The sequence below is a fragment of the Vulpes lagopus genome, chromosome 11 (assembly GCF_018345385.1).
Source record: "Vulpes lagopus strain Blue_001 chromosome 11, ASM1834538v1, whole genome shotgun sequence".
Taxonomy (NCBI): domain Eukaryota; kingdom Metazoa; phylum Chordata; class Mammalia; order Carnivora; family Canidae; genus Vulpes; species Vulpes lagopus.
The window spans coordinates 47,856,485-47,877,029 of record NC_054834.1 but is presented as its reverse complement, the minus strand read 5'-3'; the positions used below and the strand labels follow the sequence as shown (position 1 = coordinate 47,877,029).

The 20,545-nt window shown below is 54.1% G+C and overlaps 1 protein-coding gene across 21 annotated transcripts in view; it reads left to right on the top strand.

Moving 5' to 3' along the window:
• The window catches only part of NFASC (neurofascin), a 181,112-nt gene extending 174,482 nt beyond the window's left edge, over positions 1–6,630 (top strand). For all 21 annotated transcript variants that reach the window (XM_041774179.1, XM_041774161.1, XM_041774181.1 and 18 more), the window contains one exon: positions 393–6,630. In XM_041774179.1, coding sequence (XP_041630113.1) covers positions 393–624 — 232 coding nt within the window. In that variant the 3' untranslated portion in view covers positions 625–6,630. The remainder of the gene's footprint in view (positions 1–392) is intronic.
• The last annotated feature ends 13,915 nt before the right edge of the window (positions 6,631–20,545 follow it).

Genomic DNA, 20,545 nt, shown 5'->3' with positions numbered 1-20,545 from the left:
CACAGGCTGCTGACTCTTCTTGCTGTGGGGTGGCTGTCCTCTGTCCACTCCCACCCCAGAGAACAGCCCAGCCTCATGAAGGGGACCCCAGAGCAGGAGCCCAGAAGCGTAGGCCCAGCTCCTGCTCTGGTAAGCGTGCCACCTTACCACCTCACCTGGGAGAAGATGCTGATCCTCTCCAGGCCTTGGGTTTCCTTCTGTCATCCAGCCGGACGAGGGAGGTCAGGGAGTAGGGCAGGGTGGGGCAGCTGACCAGTGACCTCAGAGCTTCCCTCTCTGAGCAGTGTAGCACCCATGCTTGGCAAGAGACTAGTGGCCCCGTTCTGTCCCACCTGGGTTTCAGCAACACTGGACTGGGCCAGGCCCTTGATTCTCTGTCTCTCTCTGGCCAGTGACGAGGACAACAAGCCCCTGCAGGGCAGCCAGACGTCCCTCGATGGCACCATCAAGCAGCAAGAGAGCGACGACAGCCTGGTGGACTATGGCGAGGGTGGCGAGGGGCAGTTCAATGAGGATGGGTCCTTCATCGGACAGTACACGGTCAAAAAGGACAAAGAGGAGACAGAGGGCAATGAAAGCTCAGAGGCCACATCGCCTGTCAACGCCATCTATTCTCTGGCCTAACGGAGCCCTCCTGCCGCCCAGGGCGCAGCCTCTACTTTGCAAGTGGGAGGAAGGGAGAGGGGGAGACGAAGCCACCGCAGACCTACCACACAGCCTCCACCGCCTTCAGGGACCAGGGTACAACACGGGGGTCTGCCGAGCTGTGAGGACCAGTGACCACCCAGCCAACTGCAGGCCCCCTCCCGATGACCCCCTGCACCCTCCGAGGTGCCACCATGTGGGAGAGCTAGCGTCCTGGCTAAGCTCAGCCGGAGAGAGTCCAGCCCTTTGCTCAGCCTCACAGCCACCTTGAGCCTTCCACCCCCACTGCCCACCCTTGACCTCGGCACACACACTCACCCGTTTCTGTTGGTCATGGCCCTTCACGTTATCTTTATATTTGCTTTGTGGGTCCTCCCCATCCAGACCCAGCATCTCCATTTTCTTTTCCTTTTGAAGAAATGTCCCTGGACAAAGAAAAAATGGGTGGATTCTCCCCCAGAGAGGCAAAAGGATTGACCTGTAAAAGAACTACCTAGAAAAGCTGTTAGTATTCAAACCGCCACTGGGCCAGTGTATTTCCGAAGGATGCCTTTCTCGCCAGATGCCTCCCGTGCCCCCAACCCATTCGCCTTGGCCTTGTCCGTTGCTGAGCTGGGCTTGGCTCCTTTCTGGAAAAATGACAGTATTTTTGGCAGGGAGACAGCAGGCAGGTCCCCTTGCCTCGCCCTGGTTCAGTCGGGAGGTGGGCCTACCTCTTGCTCCTTGCTCTCACCCTGCCACTTCCTCCAGAGTGCCCAAGACAAGAGCTGCGCCGGCTCTGCAGAAGGAGTCTGAGGAAGAGGTGTGGGCGCTGATGGGGAAGGGCCGTGTCCCACCCGCAGTGGCTGTGTACCTCCAGCAGAAGGAGACCAGCCGTCTGGTCCCTGGGGAGCTGTGCTCACCTCAGAAGAGAAGGAAGGAGTTGGGTTTGGACTTCCTTCCTCCCCGTCGGTGAACCCAGGATGTGGGAGCAAGGACCATGCCTGCTGCCTCCAGGGTAGAGGGTTTCCCCGACCTGGTCAGGGATCTGCACAGCTACCCTCGTGGAGATGGAACCATGCAATGCAGAAGCTCTGCTGGTGTGTTTGGGGGTGTAAGGTGCTGCTCCCCCTTTCATCTCTAGCAGAGAGCATCTCCTTGGGCAGTTCTGTAAGGCGCTGATACTTGTGTTTTACAGTGTGTGGATTGGGGCTCTGCCACCCCTCCCCCCCAGGACTAAACCAGTGTGTCCCCTCCTCTGGGTATTCACATATCAGGAGAGCCCATGGGAACACCACACCGACCGCGCTGTGGAGCCTGGCCTGGGGACCCCGTGCCCTCCGTATGCCTTATGCAGCTCTGATCTGGCCCTGCAGCTTCCCAGGTTCCCAGCCCCTGCCTGCAAGCCTCGAAGCCTCCAGCGACGTCTGTCTCAAGGAGAGGGAGGTGGCCCACTCAAGTGTCCCTGCAGGACCAGAGCAGCCACTGGACACGTGCCCTGCAACCCATTGTCCCAGACGGAGACCTTCACAGACTGCAGCTCTCAGAGACCCAAGGCGCGGGCTTCATCCTCCCCACCTAATCCATTTTTGAAACCAAAGGTACCTAGCCTCAGAGAGATCTTGAGCCGAAGAGCAACCCGATAGCTGTTGCTGCGGCTAGAGTCGGTTTCGGGAGGGTGAAGCTGACCCCTGGTAACGGACTGCCTGCCACAGGCCCAGCCTCTGATTGGAGCCTCGAGCTACTTGCCGGGGAGCCTGGGCAGGAACAGGGCTGTGTCCTTCAGAGACTCGATTAAAGCATCATTTGCCACACGTTTAAGCCACAAAGGTATTAGCAATGCTTGCATCATTCAATAATCAGTCAATTGAAGGCAAGCCCATAGACACGTGTGCTCGGTCTGCAGGTAAGAAACCATAGTCCAGAGCTGAGCCAATTATGTTGTTTGAACCTGAGAGCAGGTAACTGTCCTTTGGCCCAGGCCAGGCCAGGCTGGCAGCCTGCAGGCCCGAGGGGCAGCTCTCTCATGGTGAAAGGGGACAGGGTGAATAACGGGGGGCTAGGAGAGAGCTCAGGGGTCCCCCACCCTGGCTGTCCTCTGACACCTGCTTGGATACAGCTGGGAATTCCTGCAGCCTATGCCCAGCATCCCTCAAGGAAATGTCAGGGAAGTGTGCCTGTAAACTGAATTAAAGGACCGGACTTTCCAGGAAACACATCTAAGCAGAGCAGTCAGTGTCCCAGGCCCTCACCCCATGCTACACCATACACACTAGTGAACTCCTTGCACCACATATGGGCTCAGAGGGTGAGAGGACTGTGCGCCGTCATGTTACCCATGCCCCTGCCACCCAACCAAGGACCGCAGAAGGGGCTTCTGCTACTGTGGGGTCTTGGGGGAAGCGATTCCTCAGCCCGTGTGCTCCTCGTTTGTGTCCTGCCAGCTCTGAGCCACCCCGCTCCGTGTAAAAAGGCAGTGCCAGTAGCCACGTGGAGAGGCTGTGGTGCTGAGAACACTGAGCCCACCCCCCAACCCCCGGCCCCCGCATCACAGCCCTCCCGGCAAGCAAGAGCCAACGGAGCCTAGAGAACCAGTTTTCCCCCAAGCAGAGAGGCTTAGAGAGCTGTGTGGATTGCAGGGTTAGGGAGCAGCCCTTCCAGGAAGAGGAAGCCCGTTTCCCATGAGCCCCTGCCAGAGCCCACACAACACAGCTCAGCAGGAAAGCAGTATTGTCCCGCACTCCCTGCCAGCTGGGGCTCTTCAGCAGCCACCGGAAAACACACCAACCCTGGTGCCAGGAGACGGTGACACTGTTGGTGCTTCTGCCTGCCTGGCTCTTTGTGGGGGGGAGGGGGATGTGGGTCATCTTGGAGTGACCCTAGACATCCCACTTGCCATGCTCAGCCCCAAGAGCTGTGGCTTCCTGTGCTCCCGTTTGTCCATTCATGGGCCAGGAGATACTCTTGAACACCGAGTCTGAGCCATAGTCAGGTGCAGCCCTGCCCTCCCAGGGCTGGCAGTCCTGGAGCTGAGAGTCGGGATACAGTGGACATCGATTAGGAGCACCCTGCGTGCTTAAGCCCTCAGTGGCTCCAGGCGCAAAGGGAGAAGCTTCAGGGAGCATGTGTGGTCCACAAAGCTGAGCGAGGCGGGGTGGTCAGAGCCTGCAGCTGGGGCTGAGGACCAGTCCTGCTTCCTGAGCCTCTTTGCTCTGCCTCTTGGGGCAAGTTGCTTAACCTGTCTGTATGTTGGTACCTCTGCCTCCCTGATGTAGTCTCTCCTTTGACTACCTCTCCCCACAGAGGGGCAAGAGCCCACCCAAAGGAGCAGGGAGGCCAATCTCTGAGGACAGTACCGCAGGGCCCAGGGGCAGCTGCCTCCCACCTTGCCTGGCTTTTGGTGAATGGAACCCATCATTCCCTGAGGTTCAGTTTAAGGGCAAACCAGGTCTTTCCTTTGTCCATTGCCTCTGCCCTGGGAGGTGGGAGGCATCTGATCCACCTCCTTCCTGGCAAGTCCCAAGGTCTGGAGAAGTGCCCGCCTGTCCGAGAGGCAGCCAGTGCCAACGCTGCTCACCCTGCTAGGGGTATCTGCAACCTGGGCCAGATACTGCTTTCATAGTTTCCCCGAACACAGCCTTAGAAAAGGGTTGAGGATATGTGTGGGCTTTCCAGTGAAGGGGCTGTCTCCCCTGCCCACACCCAGCACCCACGCATGGCCATATCCACATGAGCGCACACACAGCACAGAGGGTGCTTTCAGGGGGGCACTATACAGATTATGACATTGCCTTAGGGTGAATTCATGCCCTGACCTGCTTGAGATGAGATGTGAAGGGCTGCATGGGGTGCAGTGTGCCATTTGGGGTTGGAGAGCAAACAGGCTGCCCAGGTTGGACCCCATTTGGGTGATTCGTGCAGGCAGGTCTGAGAGAGGGTCTAATCTGAAAGAGAGGGAACCTTCCCCAGGAACAGCCGTAGGACGGAAGGAGTAAGCATTTAACACACTTTGCCTCAGTCTTATTAGGCTGCATCACCTAACACTGAAGTAGGGGGGCACCTCAGGCTGTCATGGGAGGGCAGCAGGTTCCTTGGATGCTGGCACAGAGCATGCTCCCCATCCATGACACCTTGGTCACCACTCCTGCAGCCCCTGCCAAACACACACACTGGTCTGCTAGGAAGAACCCCCTGGGGGATCCTGGTTGAACTTCGCACAGTGGCTTAGAAGTAGCATGTAGGAGGTCCCTGATTTAAAAAAAAAAAAAAATCAGAGGAGTCACATGAATGAAACAAAAAGCTTGACATGTCAGAAGGTGACAGTGTCCTAGGCAGAGCCCAACTCCTGGCAGCCCCATCCCCTAAACCAGGCAGGGGCCAGTCCACAGGAGTTCAAACCAACCTTGCCATTGTCGCCAGCCCACCCCACCCACGCCAGGCAGCATCCTTCCTTCTCTCCCCTGTTGGGAACAGCCCTCCCGAGATAGGTTCAGAGAAGGACAACCACCCAGGGAAGACACGAGACCCCACCAAGCAGTGTCTCGAGCCACACCCCAGGGCAGGGCACCTCCATCGACTTAGTAGTATTACACAGCAGTCCTGGGATGCTGCTGGGGGAAATGAGCTCAGCACCAGGGTGTCGCTCTGGGCAGCTTCAGATTGCAGCCCGCGGAGGGATCACAGAGCTCATCTCACGGACCTGACTCTTTATACACACAAGGACACTGACATCCAGGGAGGGGTCACTCGGCTGGTAAATCAGGGTGAGGGGAGGGCTGAACCTGGGCCTTCGGACTCCTGGTCCCCGGCTCTCCACCCCCTGCAGGTGCCTCCTTGGCAATAGAGGTGTGACTTCACATGTGTCCGGCTGGCTCGCCCTCTGTACCTCCTATCACTCCTCCCCGCCCCCACCTCCATCTGCCTCCCCAAAATGAAAGACACAGGATTTTTCTGAGGCCGAGACCAGTCTGCTGCAGCCCGTGGCCAAGCCAGTGGTGCCAGGCAGACCCCGGGCCAGGAGAGTGAGGAGCGGACCGGTGTTTGTCACTGTGAAGTCTCGACTGTACTCTAGAGTGGCGTCTCTTGTTTCATGACACTTGGGGCCCTCGGTCGTGGGGTCGTGGGGTGCCAAGCGGGGCAGCAGGGCCGCCGACGCTCTGTCAGCCCCAGGAGTTCGCTGGGCTGGAGTTCAGCACACATAAAGAGTTCAGTGAAGCAATAAACACAAAAATCTGGGAGAAGAAATCCAGAATTTTGTGCCCTACACTGTTTTGTTTTGTTTTGTTTTGTTTTGTTTTTCAAAAACGATGCCGATCGATGACCCGTCCCTGTTCTTTTTCTCTGCTCCCCATCCCCCGGTTGGTTGTCCTTGGTCAGTGTTGCCCCTGCCCAGCCCCCAGCTCTTTGCCAACCTCACTCTGCTCCTGGGCTGAGCATCAGAGGCCAGAAACGTGGCCTTCTGCCCGGGGGGCACCGCAGCCCGCGCCGGCCCCAGGACCTCCTGTCCCGCCTGCCCGGCACCCGCCCGCCCAGCCCCGCCGCCAGCGTGCGAATGTTCCTTCCAGGGGAGATTTTTTTTTCCCAACGTCTCTGCCCTCCCGCACACCCGCACACCCGCACACCCGCACACCCGCACACCCACAAAGCAGTCTGATCTTTTTTCCATCGGTTAAAGACTTAACTCTCCATGGCAGGCCTTCTTTTAACCCCTCTCACATCATGTTCTTTCCTCTTGGCGAGTTATTTTGCATTAACCAACACTGTCAGCGACAGACGCGTATCTGAGGGGTCACGCAGGACCTTCAGCAGGGAAGACTTCCGGGCCGCGGAGGATCATCTAATACGTGGACTTATAAACTGACTGCATGAGCAATGAAAAGGCCAAATTATTCAGAATTTTTTTTTTTTGGAGTCACTGTAAAAAAAAAAAAAAAAACACAAACACCACAAACTGATTTCTTTTGTATAGAGAACACTAAACGTATAATAAAAGTTGTTCAAAATGGACTCTGGCCAAGTGATCTGCTCATTTCCTTAGTTCATGGAAAGAGGGAGAGGGGTGTCACAATTAAGAACACAGGGAATCAAAAAAAAAAGGTTTCTCAGGGATCCCTGGGCGGCTCAACAGCTTAGCACCCGCCTTCAGCCCAGGGCGCGATCCTGGAGACCCAGGATCGAGTCCCACGTCAGGCTCCCTGCATGGAGCCTGCCTCTCCCTCTGCCCGTGTCTCTGTGCCTCTCTATCTGTGTCTCTCATGAATAAATAAATGTTTTTTAAAAAAGGGTTTCTCACGGACACCAGCTGGCACCCACTTAGGGAATTCTGCAATACCAGCCCCCATCTCGAAGTTAGTCTTACCCTGGAAGCCTCATTGGCATAATTTACATTTTGGCTGTGCGGTGACCGGCAGGGAGATGTGGACAGCCACGGAGATACCCCGATTCAGCACGACTGCATGTGTGCTTGTGCACCATGTAGGAAGTGCCGTGTGGGGACACTGGGAGGGGGAGTGTGCAATGAACCCCTGCGTCCTATTCCCTCTTTCTGCTCCCCTGCCTTAGATGAGAGAACACCAGCACGTTTCATGTTGTTGAAAGAATGAGTAATACTGCCTGCAACAAACCAAAACCCCCTCTCAGGAGACTCAAAGGAGTCTCAACCAACAAGAAAATAGGGGAGGGAAAGAGGCAGAGAGGGCTGTGTTGGGTGGGGGCTGGGGGGCACAGATACACAGTGACACCTCCTTTCTTGATTTGTCAGCCTGGAGTTGGGCTAATTCTTATGGGGCCGTCACCCAGGCAGGATGAATGGCGAGGGACCCCCCCCCCAACGCACACATTGTCACTCCCCTCCCTCTGCTCAGGGTGGTGTGGGGGCTAAAGAGTGGGAGGTTGCTCTGCTCACTTAAAAGTAACACACAGTTATCTAACTGATGGTTTACAGGCAGAAATAGGTGATAAGGACAAAGGATTCCCCTGAAAATGCAGGCCCAACTCTCCAGGATAAAGGACCACCAGGTCCTTTCCAGCCCACCTGTGTTTACTCTCCCTTCAAAAGTCCTCAGAACACACACACACTCTGTGTGTGTGTGTGTGTGTCTATCATAAATAAATAAACAAACAAATAAATAAATAAATAAATCTTAAAAAAAAAAAAATGTCCTCAGAACAGTTTGGGACCTGAGGCCTTATTTCCGGATCTGGCTCCTCCTGAATTTTTGGGTACCTCATTGGGTATGCCACACAACACCCCTGAACCTCCCTATTCACTCCTTGGAATACAAGAAAGATCTTTTTCTCATCACTCTCAAGTTCACAATCTGTCTTTGAAATTTGCCCTCCACCCCACCTGTAGTCCAAGCCCCCATCCCAAATTCATGGTGTCCTTACCTCTCCTGTACCTACTTCCCACTCAAAACTGCAGCCAAAGGATCTTATAAAATGTGATCGTGTCACTTCTTAAACTTTCAAGTTTGCTACAATACCTTCAGCCGACTACAGTAGAATAAAATCTTAATGCCTTGGCTTGGCATGTTAGGCCTTTTGTGACCTGACCCCTCCTTCCACAGCCCTGTTTTTCACCACTCCTCCACGTATACCCTAAATTGTAGCCATTCCAATCTGTTTCCTGCTCCCCTTGACATGCAGTGATTTCTCACATTTCTCAGCTTTGGCAATTCAATTCCACCTAAAAGAACTTATTAATAACCTACTCTGTGCTAATTAATGCTGTAAGATAAGCAGGATGGAGCTCTAGTCCTCAGGAAGCTCTAGTCCTCAGACTGTCATGAGAAACAGTCAAGTAATCAAAAGCACTGGTATAGGGTCCCTGCCTGGCTCAGTCTATAAAGCATGCAAGTCTTGATCTCAGGACCACATGCCATGTTAGGACTAGAGTTTTCTTTCAAAAAATTAAATGTTATTGTATTCAGGGCAAAGGGCTCAATAAATGTGGGTTCAATAAATGAATGAATGATGGCCCAAAGGTAGGTCTGCTTGGTACACCCTCCTCCTGGCCTTCCACACGCCCCTTCTAGAAAGCCATAATCACTGTAGTTGGTGCTCACAATCAGCCCCTTCACCACCTGATTCCTGATTCCACCCCCTTTCCTCGCTCCTACTCCAAACCCCTCCAATCTCCTTTCTTCTTATAGATCCTCTCTCCAGCGGCATCTGTGCTGGGTCACAAAATCCTGATCTTTAACAATTAGCTCAGGTGATACTGAGCCCAGTAAGTCACCCCCCTACCTGATATAACACACACACACACACACACACACACACACACACACATCACAAACTGGGCTGAATTCTCTGGTTCAAACCCCTCGCTCCACCCCCAGCACATCCATGTTATGTCTGCCCCAGAGGGTCTGCCTACATGTATTGCCTATTTCCTTCCCTAAATTGTGAACATCCTGAGTATGAGAGACTTTTTATCTGTGTGCCACAGGCCAGCAGCCAGTGCACAGCAAGGACAAAATGAATGAATATGAATGGGTGAACAGATGAATGATGGCACAGTCGTTCCTTTGAAGGAAGTGACTAGGTGAATTCAAGACTTCTGTGTCATCTTCCTTGGATGTTGGACTTGGATATGACTTTTCTGGGGGCCACGGGCAGTCCACGGGCCCACTTTTAGAGCGGGAGCCCCTCCCTCCCACTCAAGGAGACAGAAATGGCTTATTTGAAGAAAGCCATCCTCAATTCAACGGAGGCCAAACAAAGCCGTCTCTTCAGGGCCCAAGGGAGTCCCAGAATATGTCATCCCTCATCCCTGTCTCCTGAAGGCTGCGCCTCCCAGCCCATTAGAAATGCTAATCTCCAGCATGGAGCTGGATTAACGGACCCAGTGGGAGGGGACGAGTCATCTTCCAATCTTCATTAAGAGTGAAGGCTCTACCCCATCTTGCCCAGCTGCCCCCAACGGGATGGGATCTGGGAATTCATTATAGCGCCTCTCATCAAGGCAGCCACTATGCTCAAAACCATATTAGGTGGAGGAAGGTAGGGGAGGCCCATTGTAGCCTCCCCTCCCCACTTAATGCATCAGAGCCCATTTGTTTGATGTCAGTTCCTGCTGGAGCATGGACCAGGCTGTGGGCCTCAGAGCAATTTGGAGCCACAGCTGAGGCCCAACAGCCTGGCTCCCAAGCTCCACTTTCACACCTCCCGCCGCCCCCCCCTCCCCCCGCCCCTGAACTTGCTGCTGATTAGCCCCAAACCCCAGGGCAGAGAAGTGGGGCATTGTGTGGACAGAGGGACAGTCACTCTGAAGCAAACAAGCGAAATTACTTAGCACTTAGCGTATATTTAAAATCACAATTGCCCTCTAACAAAGCTGAATCCTATTCAGTGGAGGGTCTGGGACTGACCTGGGTAGGAAGTTTGCAGATAGGCAGCAGGAGAGTCCTGCGGTATTAGAGAGGGGAGCTTTTGGAACTCCAGGGCAAGAAATGGGGGGCAGACGAGGAGCAGAGACAGGCAGAAGGAAGATTCACACTTCTGTGAGTAGAGTCCCTCCACCAGCAGCATGAAGATCTCCCGGGAATTTATAGAAATGCACATTCTTAGGCCCTACCCTGATCAACTGCATCAGAAACTCTGGAATGTTTTAGCAACCCCTGCAGGTGATTGTGATGCAGGCTAATGTTTGAGGACCACTAGATCAGAGGGACTGGGAGAAGACAGGGTACTCCGGGATGAGTCCCCTCCCCGTGCCCCCTGAAGTGCCAGTGTACCCAAAGAATTTGCATCATGTGAGCGGATCTTTCATAGAAACTGGCAAAGCTGGTGAAGTCTACACACAAATGGATGCAGGGTGAAGCACAGACCACAGGAGAATGCAGGGCTCGGAACACAAACCCCCAGGAATTAGCAAACATTCTGGGGGAGTCTTCAACTTTCACAGAGCATGGAATTGGCGGGGAACTGATCCATTTTCATCCATGTCAAAGAAGCAAGAGGGCACCAGATGGTATTTGGGTCACAAAACATTTACATTAAGTGACTTCAGAGAAGAGTCACTAATGACGTTGCCGCCAGCCGCCAGCCGTCTGCGTGGGGAGAGTGATGTGCGCTTTATGCAAATCCTCTCCTGTGACCCTCAGGCCAGCCAGGCCTGCAAGGCAGGTAGGTTATATCCTGTGCGGGAGGAAGCTGCAGCTGCACATGCTGAGTAATTTGCCTGCGCAACGACAACTCACGGCCAGGTCTGTCTGACGCTAGAACCCCGTGCTTTCCGGAGCACTTGGGTGTGTACGGGTGTGCAGCTCTGTAAAGCACTGGGCCTGGCGCTCTGTGCTTCAAGGCATCGAGTCAGAGCAGCCCCTGTCAGCTCTTCCGACGGCCCAGCCCGGCAACAGTTTGCCCCATACTACTCTGCTCTGCTGGGGGGGCACATGCAGGCTCCCGACCCCACCCCAGGAGAGCCCAGGAGGGAGGGTAATGGGTGCAGTGCCACTCAGTGGTCACGTGATGACGGGGCTGGTAAAGCCATGGGCGCTCATCCTGCTCCAGGTCTGCCTTGAGTACCAGGAAAAGAAGAGTCAGGGCTTGGAAGATAAGTTGGGCACTAGCTGTGTGACCTCAGGCAAGTTATATACCCTCTCCTTGCCTTAGTTTCTTCACCCATAAAACAAGGACTGTAACTAGCTCTCTCATATGTTGGTGTGAGGATGAAATCAGTTAAAACGTGGAAAGTTCTAAGAAGAGTGCCTGGTGCATGGTACGTATTATATAATAATTTGTTAAATGAATCCCCTTAGGCTTTGTCTTTCTTCTGCATACTAGAATGGTCTCCCTAGCCTCTACTTCTTCCTTCAAAAGTCCTCCCCATCCTTCTAGGCAGGCTCAAATCCCACCTTTCGTGACCAGTTTAGCTGCCAGGGCTGTTTCTTTCCAAGGGGCTGCTCTTGAGCTTCCCCCTCCCCCAACCCTCCCACCTTGGCCTTGCTACTATTGCAGGGACTTTTGTCTCTTCTATGCCTGGCCAGTCTATGAACTCTCAAGGACAGGACCAGTACTCATGCCTGCTTGTATCTTTGTGGCATCCAGCCCTGCCCTTCCCTCGCAGTGAATAGTCCCTTGATCTTTGGGACCTGGTGGTCTCCACCCAGTAAGCAGACCTCATTTGTATTCCAGCCCACCCACTGCATTACTGTATTTACTGCCCAGCCAGCGGTTTAGTCTGTGTGCTATTGACCAGGGCGCATGGTGGCGGGCGGGGGGGGGGGGGGGGTGTGGGGGCAGGCAGCATATTTGTCTTCCTAAGAGCAAGTTTACCAGGTTCCAAGTGCCTGGATGTGAGGGCCCGTGATGAGTATTGAAAGCTAGAGGTTCATTCTACAGCCCCATTAATTAACTTCCCCAAAGTCCCCTAAGTGCTCTTGTCTGTCTTTAAAGCCTAGGAACCCACTCTCATTTATCGGAAAGAAATGTCCATATTCCACTTCCCTCCCTCCAGCTCCTTCTCCCTCCTTCTTGCTCCCGCCTGGCTGTTGAGCCACAGCCCAGCCCTTGGGCCACAGGCCCTCCATTAGGTGGAAGAGGATGAGGCCCAGGTTTGTTGAAAGAGAATGACAGGCCTCAGCCAGTGCCCCCACCCTGAGTATGCACAGCCCTGATCCCCATGGGAGCAGGTCAGGGAGGAAGTCACCTCCACCTCCCACGGTGCATTTTCCCCAGGGATTCAGGAGCCAAACTCCCAAGCCTCAGACAGAAGAAAGCACCTCCTCCAGGCCACAAGGCTCCTTCCTCCTCAACACCCAACAGCAATTCTCTCCAGGGAAGAGGAGTTTGGCAAAGACCTTCATCCTTGCAATCCTCTCAGAGGCTCAGAAGGGCTAAAAATCTGCCATCCTTCTCCACCCCCAGGCCCACAGCAATGCCCATGAAAAACAAAAAACAAAACAGAAAGTCCTTCCTTACAGCCACCTGGGCCTCCTTCCCACGTTTTCCACAGCATGAAGCCCTGTGTAGCCGGGATAGTCAAGGCTGCAAGCTAATCCCTGGGCAGAGAACATGCTCTGGACCCCTGGAGTACAGGGGCCATAGGGACAGTCAGTTGGTCAGCAGGCTCCCTGGAGAAAGCCCAGTCCCTCCTGCTCCGTGCACACGTCTCAGACCTATAGAGCTACTGTGAGCCCTGGTCCATCCTCACTCCATAGATTCCCCAAATCAAAGGCTAAATCCCAGACTGGCTCCCCCCTCCCCACCCCCACCCCCAGCAGACCTCGCCACCCAGGGAACCGCCCCTCCCTCCCACAGTAGCTAAGCTCCCTGGGGAAAGCAGGTGCCCGTTTCAGATCATGGCCAACCAGACTGCATCTGAGAGCACTGAGAGTTTTTCCTGGGGGGTTGGGGGGAAATACACAAACTTCCAAATACACTTATTCCACCAAAGCCAACGGAGAGAGTCTGAGATCTTCAGCCGCTCTGGACTCTCCCTGGCCCTCTAGCACCCCCTCCCCAAAGCAGAGAGCTAGGAGCGGGTCAGAACCGGCAGTATGGTCATTCTCTCGAATCTCACCGTATCCTAAACGGAGGAACATGAAGAGCAACCTTAGTTCCCAGACACGGACAGACAGTAGACTGGGGTGGTGGGGAGCCTCTCCACCACCTCTCCTCCCTCCCTCCAGCCCTGACATCCATTTCCAATCCTCCCACCCCGCTCTCAGGGCTGCAGGCACCCTCTGGTGGGTCCATCAGTGGATTTTAACGGAGCCCCCGCCCCCGCTTTCATCCTATTAGTGAGCTGGGAGTAATTACGACTTCATTAGCCAAATAGATTCTTGGTTCAGAGATCTCCCCCACCCCACAAAACAAAACACACACCCGCTTCCCTCCATCTGAAGTCTGTCCCCTGGGGCGCCAGCTAACAATGTAGCAGGCTCGGGGACAGCAGCAAGGAAGGGGAAAGAAGCCAGGATTGGCTGGCCAATGGGGAGGAGGCCAGCACCCCACCTCCTCCGAGGCGCATCTGTCAGCTGGCTGCCCCCCCCCCCGCTCCCCCCCTCTCCCCCCGCCAGATCTTTGACAGGGAGAAGGATGGCACTCCAGCAAATGAGGGGCGTGACCCCTGGCATCTGTCTGGGGTCCCCACTCACGCTTCCAGTCACGGCTGGCCATCAGTTGATGGCCAGCTCACTTCCCAGATGGACGGGGCAGGCTTTCCCGGAGAGGGGGGATGTGGGGGAGCTCTCTGAACCAGTGCCCCGGAGGGCCTCTAGAATGTTGGGAGTCCCCAGCTTCCCTGCCCTCAGCCCCCCAACTGCACTTCAGCTGCTGCAGCTCCAGACAAGGAAGAAGAGGGTCTGCCAAGCAAGCACAGAGCTGTGCCCCAGGACCATCTGGCTGGGGGAGCGTTAGCCAGCCCAGGCCACCAGACCAGGCAGGCAGGTCCCTGACACCTCGGAAAGATTCCACAGCTTCCCTGTCACTTAACTGGCACCCCATTTCTCAGCCTTAGAAAGAGTTTCCTTTGGGTCTAAATTAGCTCCACGTTACGATAAAAACCATCCCCGCTTGGGAAATTGCTTATTGTTCTTCTCTTTTACTGTTCTTTTAATAGGTTTTAGGAGCGTGGAATCCAAGCCTCCTGCCTCTGACCCATCCTTAGTTACTGTGAGCCACACAGCGCTAATCACAGCCTCCTGCCCCCCATCCCCCTGCCGCCAGGCAGGCCAGGGGAGCAGCAGAGCTAAGGCCACACCAGCTCCAGGGACCAGCCGCTCCCACTGCCTACGCTCCACCAGGAGAAGGCACCGACTCCCTGCAGACCCTCGGACACATGCCTCTTTGTCCATGGAGTTTCAGAGAGAGCTGGCTGCTTCTTCTGGGGGCTTTGCAAGTAACAGCTGGTGAATTCTCATTCCTGCTGAGGGCCCCTCTGCTTGGATCCTCAGCTGGCAGGATGCCATCTGCTGGGGCTGGACCTAGAGGCAGGAGGATAGATGAGATGACCTCCAGACAGCCCTGCCACTTCCCAGACTCCAGGCTATGTGCAGTCTGGCCCTGGCCCTGGCCCTGGCTCTCACCTGACCCTGGTCTGCCCCCAGGCCTGACAGCTCTGCCTCTGCCCACCTTCCCCAACCCATGAGCAGCCCAGAGGCCAGGCAAGAGGACCCCTGTTCCCTGCCCTTCAAAAAAGGGGAGTCCCCAGAGGCCAGCCCAGCTGTACACACTGCGTTCCTGCTTGTGTTCCCTGAAAGCTACCCTCCTTTGTTAATTCTGCAATTTCCCAAAGTGCCAGGAGCATCTCATTTGACAGTCACTGCATCTGTTCCTGTCACTCTCCAGAAGGTCGGGTGGGAGCAGTGCCAGCCCCTTCCCTGAGGCTACCGACACCTCACGCTTCTTCCGTCAGCTTGGGCACCCTGCTCACCTGGTCTCCTGGGAATACCTCCAGGTCCTCTCGTGTCCCTGGCCTCTGGCACCCCTCCCTCTGGCCTTGTCTGGCAGCCTCGGTAACCATCTCCCCTTCCAGGACTAAGCTCACCTGCCTGAGTAGATGAGCACCAGTCCTATGCCTCAGGGGACTTTAGGGAAGGAGCTAGTCCTCCATTTGAGGGATGTCTGGGGCCCTAACAGGTATGGCAGCTTCAAGGTACCAAGGAAAGGAAGCCTCTTGCTTGGTCCTTCTCGTTGCACACCCCTGAGCCCCAACACACACACACACACACACACACACACACACACACACACCGTACACATAGTCTTTGGGCTGCTCGGTTGCAAGGCAGTGAAAGTGCCGGCGGGCTCCTCAGTCTAGAAGGCCTACCGGGAATCTGCTATGCCTGCGTCCTGAGCTGCCACATGGTGGTCCCAACACCCTTACTGCTGACATTGGGGCTATGTAATTCCTGGGAGCAGGGGCTGCCCTGTGCATTATAGGACGTTCAGCAGCATCTCTGACCTCCCCATAGATGTTAACAGCACACATTCTGCCCCACACGCACCCCTCACAAGCCAAAAATGTCTCCAGACGCTGCCAGAGGTCCCCTGGTTGAGAACCAATGAGCTAAAGCAAAAAAGAGACCCGAAACTCGAGTGTCGGTGACCGGCACCTCCCCAGGCTCCAGAAGACCGAGGGATGGCTTAGCTAGGCTTTGGCAGGCCTCTCCTGTGAAGGTCCAGATAGTAAATATTTTCAGCTTTGGAAGCACGGTCTCTTTTGTCACAGCCCGACCCCGGTGTGGCATGAAGGCAGCCAGACGAGACGTAAATGAATAAGCATGGCTGTGTTCCAATAAATCTTTATGAACACTGAAATTTGAATTTTTTATTATTTTCACGTGTCATGAAATCATCTTATTTTTCGTGTTTTCAGCCATTTAAAAATGTAAAAAGCACTTATTCTTAGCACATGGACCATGTTCCTGGCTTCGAGGATCTCAGAGGAATTGAAATACCACGGTTCCTGCTGACCTCCCCCTACAGAATTAACGAAGTCAGGGGCAGAAGTTGTGAATCGGGTCCTGGTCCTCTGAGGAGGTTGAGGGAGCCTGTCACCCCTAGTCCCTTTGCTTTTGTTTTTTTGTTAAGATTTTATTTATTATTCATGAGAGACACGGAAAGAGAGGCAAAGACACAGGCAGAGGGAGAAGCAGACTCCCTGCGGGGAACCAGATGTGGGACTTGATCCCAGGACCCCGGGATGATGACCTGAGCCGAAGGCAGACACTCAACCACTGAGCCCCCAGGTACCTCACCCCCAGTTCCTTTGGCCCAATAACTCCAGGTACTGTGTCTAGTGGGGCCACCCCACTCACCTAAGCAGGACTGGCTGCATAATTTGTAAAGCCTGATGCAAAATGAGAATGCTAGGCCCTTCTTCAAAAATCATTAATAATTCCAAGACTCAGCAGAAGTGCATGAAATAAGCAGGGGCATTCTGAGCACAGAACCTGTGTGGTTACAAGGGCTGCACACCCACCAAGGCCACCCCGGATCTGTCTTCTCCCAGAAGGTCTGCAACCACCTTACAGCCTTTGCCAGGCAGAGGAACTGGCACATTAAGCTGGTTCTCTGACCCTGGGGGGCAGCTTCTCCCACAGGCCTTCAGGCTAGATCAGCACATATGACTGTGCCCTGCACAATGACATCTGGCTGAGGTAGTGACTGAGGCTTCAACATAGCCCACACTCCCCTTGCAAGCCGGGTGCCCCAGGGCAAGAGCTCGCACTAAATGGGCTGGTAGTTGTTCCATCTCCTGGGTGCACCAAGGGTTGGTTGAGCAAGAAGGAGTCAACTGCACCCCAACATGGTCTCCTCCCCGCTATCCTGAGCCGCAGAGGAATGAATGTCCCGATCATAGATTGCACACCAATGTGCTCTGCCGAGAGCACAAAGCTAGGAGATCCAGGGCGGAGACATCCGTCCCAGACAGATCAGTGGGAGGCGTGCCCAAGAAGGAACAAGGCTGCCCAGTGCCTGAGAGAGAACCAGTGACCACCAGGCCGGTTCTTGAGGGCGTGGAGGATGCAGGCACGTATACCCAAGGAAGAAAGACAACAGTTCCAAACCAGAAACAGCCCTAGGAGGGTGAAGTGAGAGAGTTTAGCCCCTTCCAAAAAGGGCAAGCTGGTCAACGTGGTAGGAGTGAGCTGGGGCAAGGCAAGAGCAAAGGGCAAAGCTAAAGAGGAGGCAGATCTGAAAATCTCCTGTGTTGCAGGATGGAGCCTGGCACCAACCTGGAGACAAGAGAAGCTGAAGAATTTTTAGCAGGAGAGTGACAGGCTCTGATTTGCATTTTAGGGAGCTCACTCTGACTGCAATCTGGAGGGTGGATAGGAGGGGCTGAGACTGGAAATGAAGGCTGGTGAGGACAAGATGGTCAGAATTCAGATGAAGCCTGTGAGGGTCAGAGCCAAGACCGTGGGGCACGCGGAGGAGAGGCCTCTGAGGAGCACAGCAGTGGGGCTGAGCGGTTGGCAGGACGCAGTGGCAGAGGGGAGGATGTGAAGGTCTCGAGGGTGTCATCCTTGGGGACAGGGAACCCAAGAGGAGCAGCAGGTGGACAGGACAAGGTGTATGAGTCAAGATTCTCTGGAGAAACAAGACAGGTAGGCCGTATGTGTGTGTGTGCACAGGACACAGGTGTCATATATGTGTGTGTATACACATATACAGACAGGTGCATATATAGGATTCGTTTCAAGGAATCGACTTGTACAATCGTGGGGGCTGGCTCTGTCTTCTGTAGATGATCAGGAAGGCTGGAAAGTCGGGCAAGTGCTGATGCTGCAGGTTGAGGACAGAATTTCTTCTTCCTCAAGAAAATCTCAGATATGTTTCTAAGACCCTTCAACTGATTGGATGAGGCCCACTCACATTCTGGAGGGTAATCTCTTTAAAGTCAACTGATTGTAGATATTACCCACATCTACAAACTACTTTCACAACAATACCTAGATGGGTGTTTGATTAAACTACTGTAGCCTAGCCCAGCTGACACATGAAATTGACCATCAAGGGGAATAGGGTGGGGGATTGGGATGTGAGAGGCCCACAGGTATTCGAGTGAAGGCTTCCTGCTGGCCAGTGTAGGTGAAATTCCCAAGGATCCTTCTAGGTCCTCCTCACCTCTTCTTTGACCATGCCTGACTAGCTGGCCTCCCCGCCTCCAGGTCTGCATCTGTTCTGTGCATTCTACACCTGCCACCTCAGAGTGGACTTCCCAAAGTACATGTCTCAGCCGGCCTCTCGCTGGCTCAGACTCCTCCTATGGCGCTTGATTGCTCTTGGATAAAGCCTCTGTAGGGCCCATAAGGCTCTTCATGAACTGGACTGGCCTACCCTTCCAGCCTCCTTCCCTCCCTCCCCAAGCTCTGCTGCTGCCTCTGCCCGAGCTCTTACTACTTCCTGGAGTCACACTCTCCCAACCTCCTCCCAGCCTGTGCCACCTCCACCCAGTGAGTTCAGAGACGTCCTGCCAGACCCAGTTAAAATATTTTCTCTGTTCTTGAGCCTCACCAGGCCAAGACGTACCCCTCCACGACATTTTATGCAAACTGAGGTGACAGCTCTTACTGGACTCACGTATCATCCCACCATTACACTATGAGCATCTCGAGAGGATGTATCATGTCTTATTGTTCCCAGTATCCCCAGCAATGGATATAGGGCTTAGTACAAAGGTGCTCAAAATTTACTTGTTGGACGGATGGATGGACAGAGACAGATGGGTGGGTGGATGGATGGATATAATTTTCTAACAATTTCTGGCTATCAATTGTGGATGTTTCTCTTATTCCAGGCACTGTACTAGGAGCTTTATTTTTTTTAATTTTTATTTATTTATGATAGTTACACAGAGAGAGAGAGAGGTGAGGCAGAGACACAGGCAGAGGGAGAAGCAGGCTCCATGCACCGGGAGTCCGACATGGGATTCGATCTCGGGTCTCCAGGATCGCACCCTGGGCCAAAGGCAGGCGCCAAACCACTGCGCCACCCAGGGATCCCATACTAGGAGCTTTAAATCCCAAATCAATCCAGGCTCTCTGGACTGATCAAATCAATCCCTGCCATCCAGTTGCAGGCAGCAGATGCAGACTTTGGACATCACAAGCAGAAAAGAACTTCAGTTATCACGTAGATCACAGAATCAATGGCTACAGAAGACAATGCAGAATGGGCAGAAGCCGAGAGAGGCTAGCCAGCAGAGACTCATTGAGGTCACATCTCAGGAATGGCCTGATCAGGACACCATCTTTGGCATCACCCACCCTGGACACTCCCTGTGAGGGTGCTAGAACCTTGAGAATGCCACCGTCCCCTCTCCTGCTGTCCAACACCATTCATGTCACTTCATCTAATTTGTACAACCCTTTAAGGCAGATGGTCTCGCCTCCATTTTACAGGTGAGAACACTGAGGCTTAGGGAACCTAAGGTAGCACAGCCAATCAGTAGAGCAGCTGGAACTGAAATCAATGTTTGTCTGACTCTAAAAGCCATTTGCTTCTGCTCTGCTGTGAACTGTGTCCTACCAGGGGGCACATGTCACTGGTCTTGTGAAAATGCAGTCCCCTGGGTAGAGCACCACAGCCCAGACACCACAGCCTCAGAATTCTGATATACCGTCTTTTGTGTAACTATAGCTTTGGGGTATGTTTCTGGCCAAACCAGATTGTGGTGGGGAGTATGGAGATAGCAAAGTTGGCACAGGTAGGCTGAGTAGTTAGAGAGGGTCTCTCCCGACATGGGTTAGAGAGGGTCTATGCCCCAGCATAGGTCACCTAAAGCTGCTTGCAAGAGGTTAGGCATCAGGAATCCAGGAATCCTGGAAAACAGGGGTCTGGCCCGAGGCTCTAGGAGGCCTGCAGAGTCCAGCCAAGGCACCCCAGTGTCCTCACCTGCCCCAGCTCCCATGTTACATGGCTGCCCATTAGCTGCCCCGGGCCGGAGTAGTAAACCACAGTCACGGGCCACTGCCCTGCAGCCCAGCCCATGTCGTGGCTGCCCTCAGCCAAACACAGTCTGGTCTTGCCAAGATCAAACGCTGCCCCCACCAAGTATGTCCTTCTCAGACCCCAATGAACCAGTGGAGTTATGGGCAGAGATCCACGCAGGGAGCCCAAACACCCACTCTTAGTCCTGGCTCCACCTCCACCGCTCTGTGACCTTGGCCCAATTATCTTACCTCTCTGTCCTTTACTCTCCCCATGACTCAGCCTCTTTCCACTGCCCCTGCCCCCCACCACCACCACCCCGAATTGGCCATATTGTTCCATTAAAAAAAAAGAACTCAGGGTTCCTTGAGCTCTTTGGAGAGACCACATAAATGCAGGGCATTATTAGCATCATTACTATTAAATATTAATAAGGACATTAGCATTGTCTATTATAAGCCTGAAAAAAGAAGCTCCAAGAGCCCTGGGTCGAAATGGCTAAAAGAATAATTAGGCCCCTCCAGGCCACAGA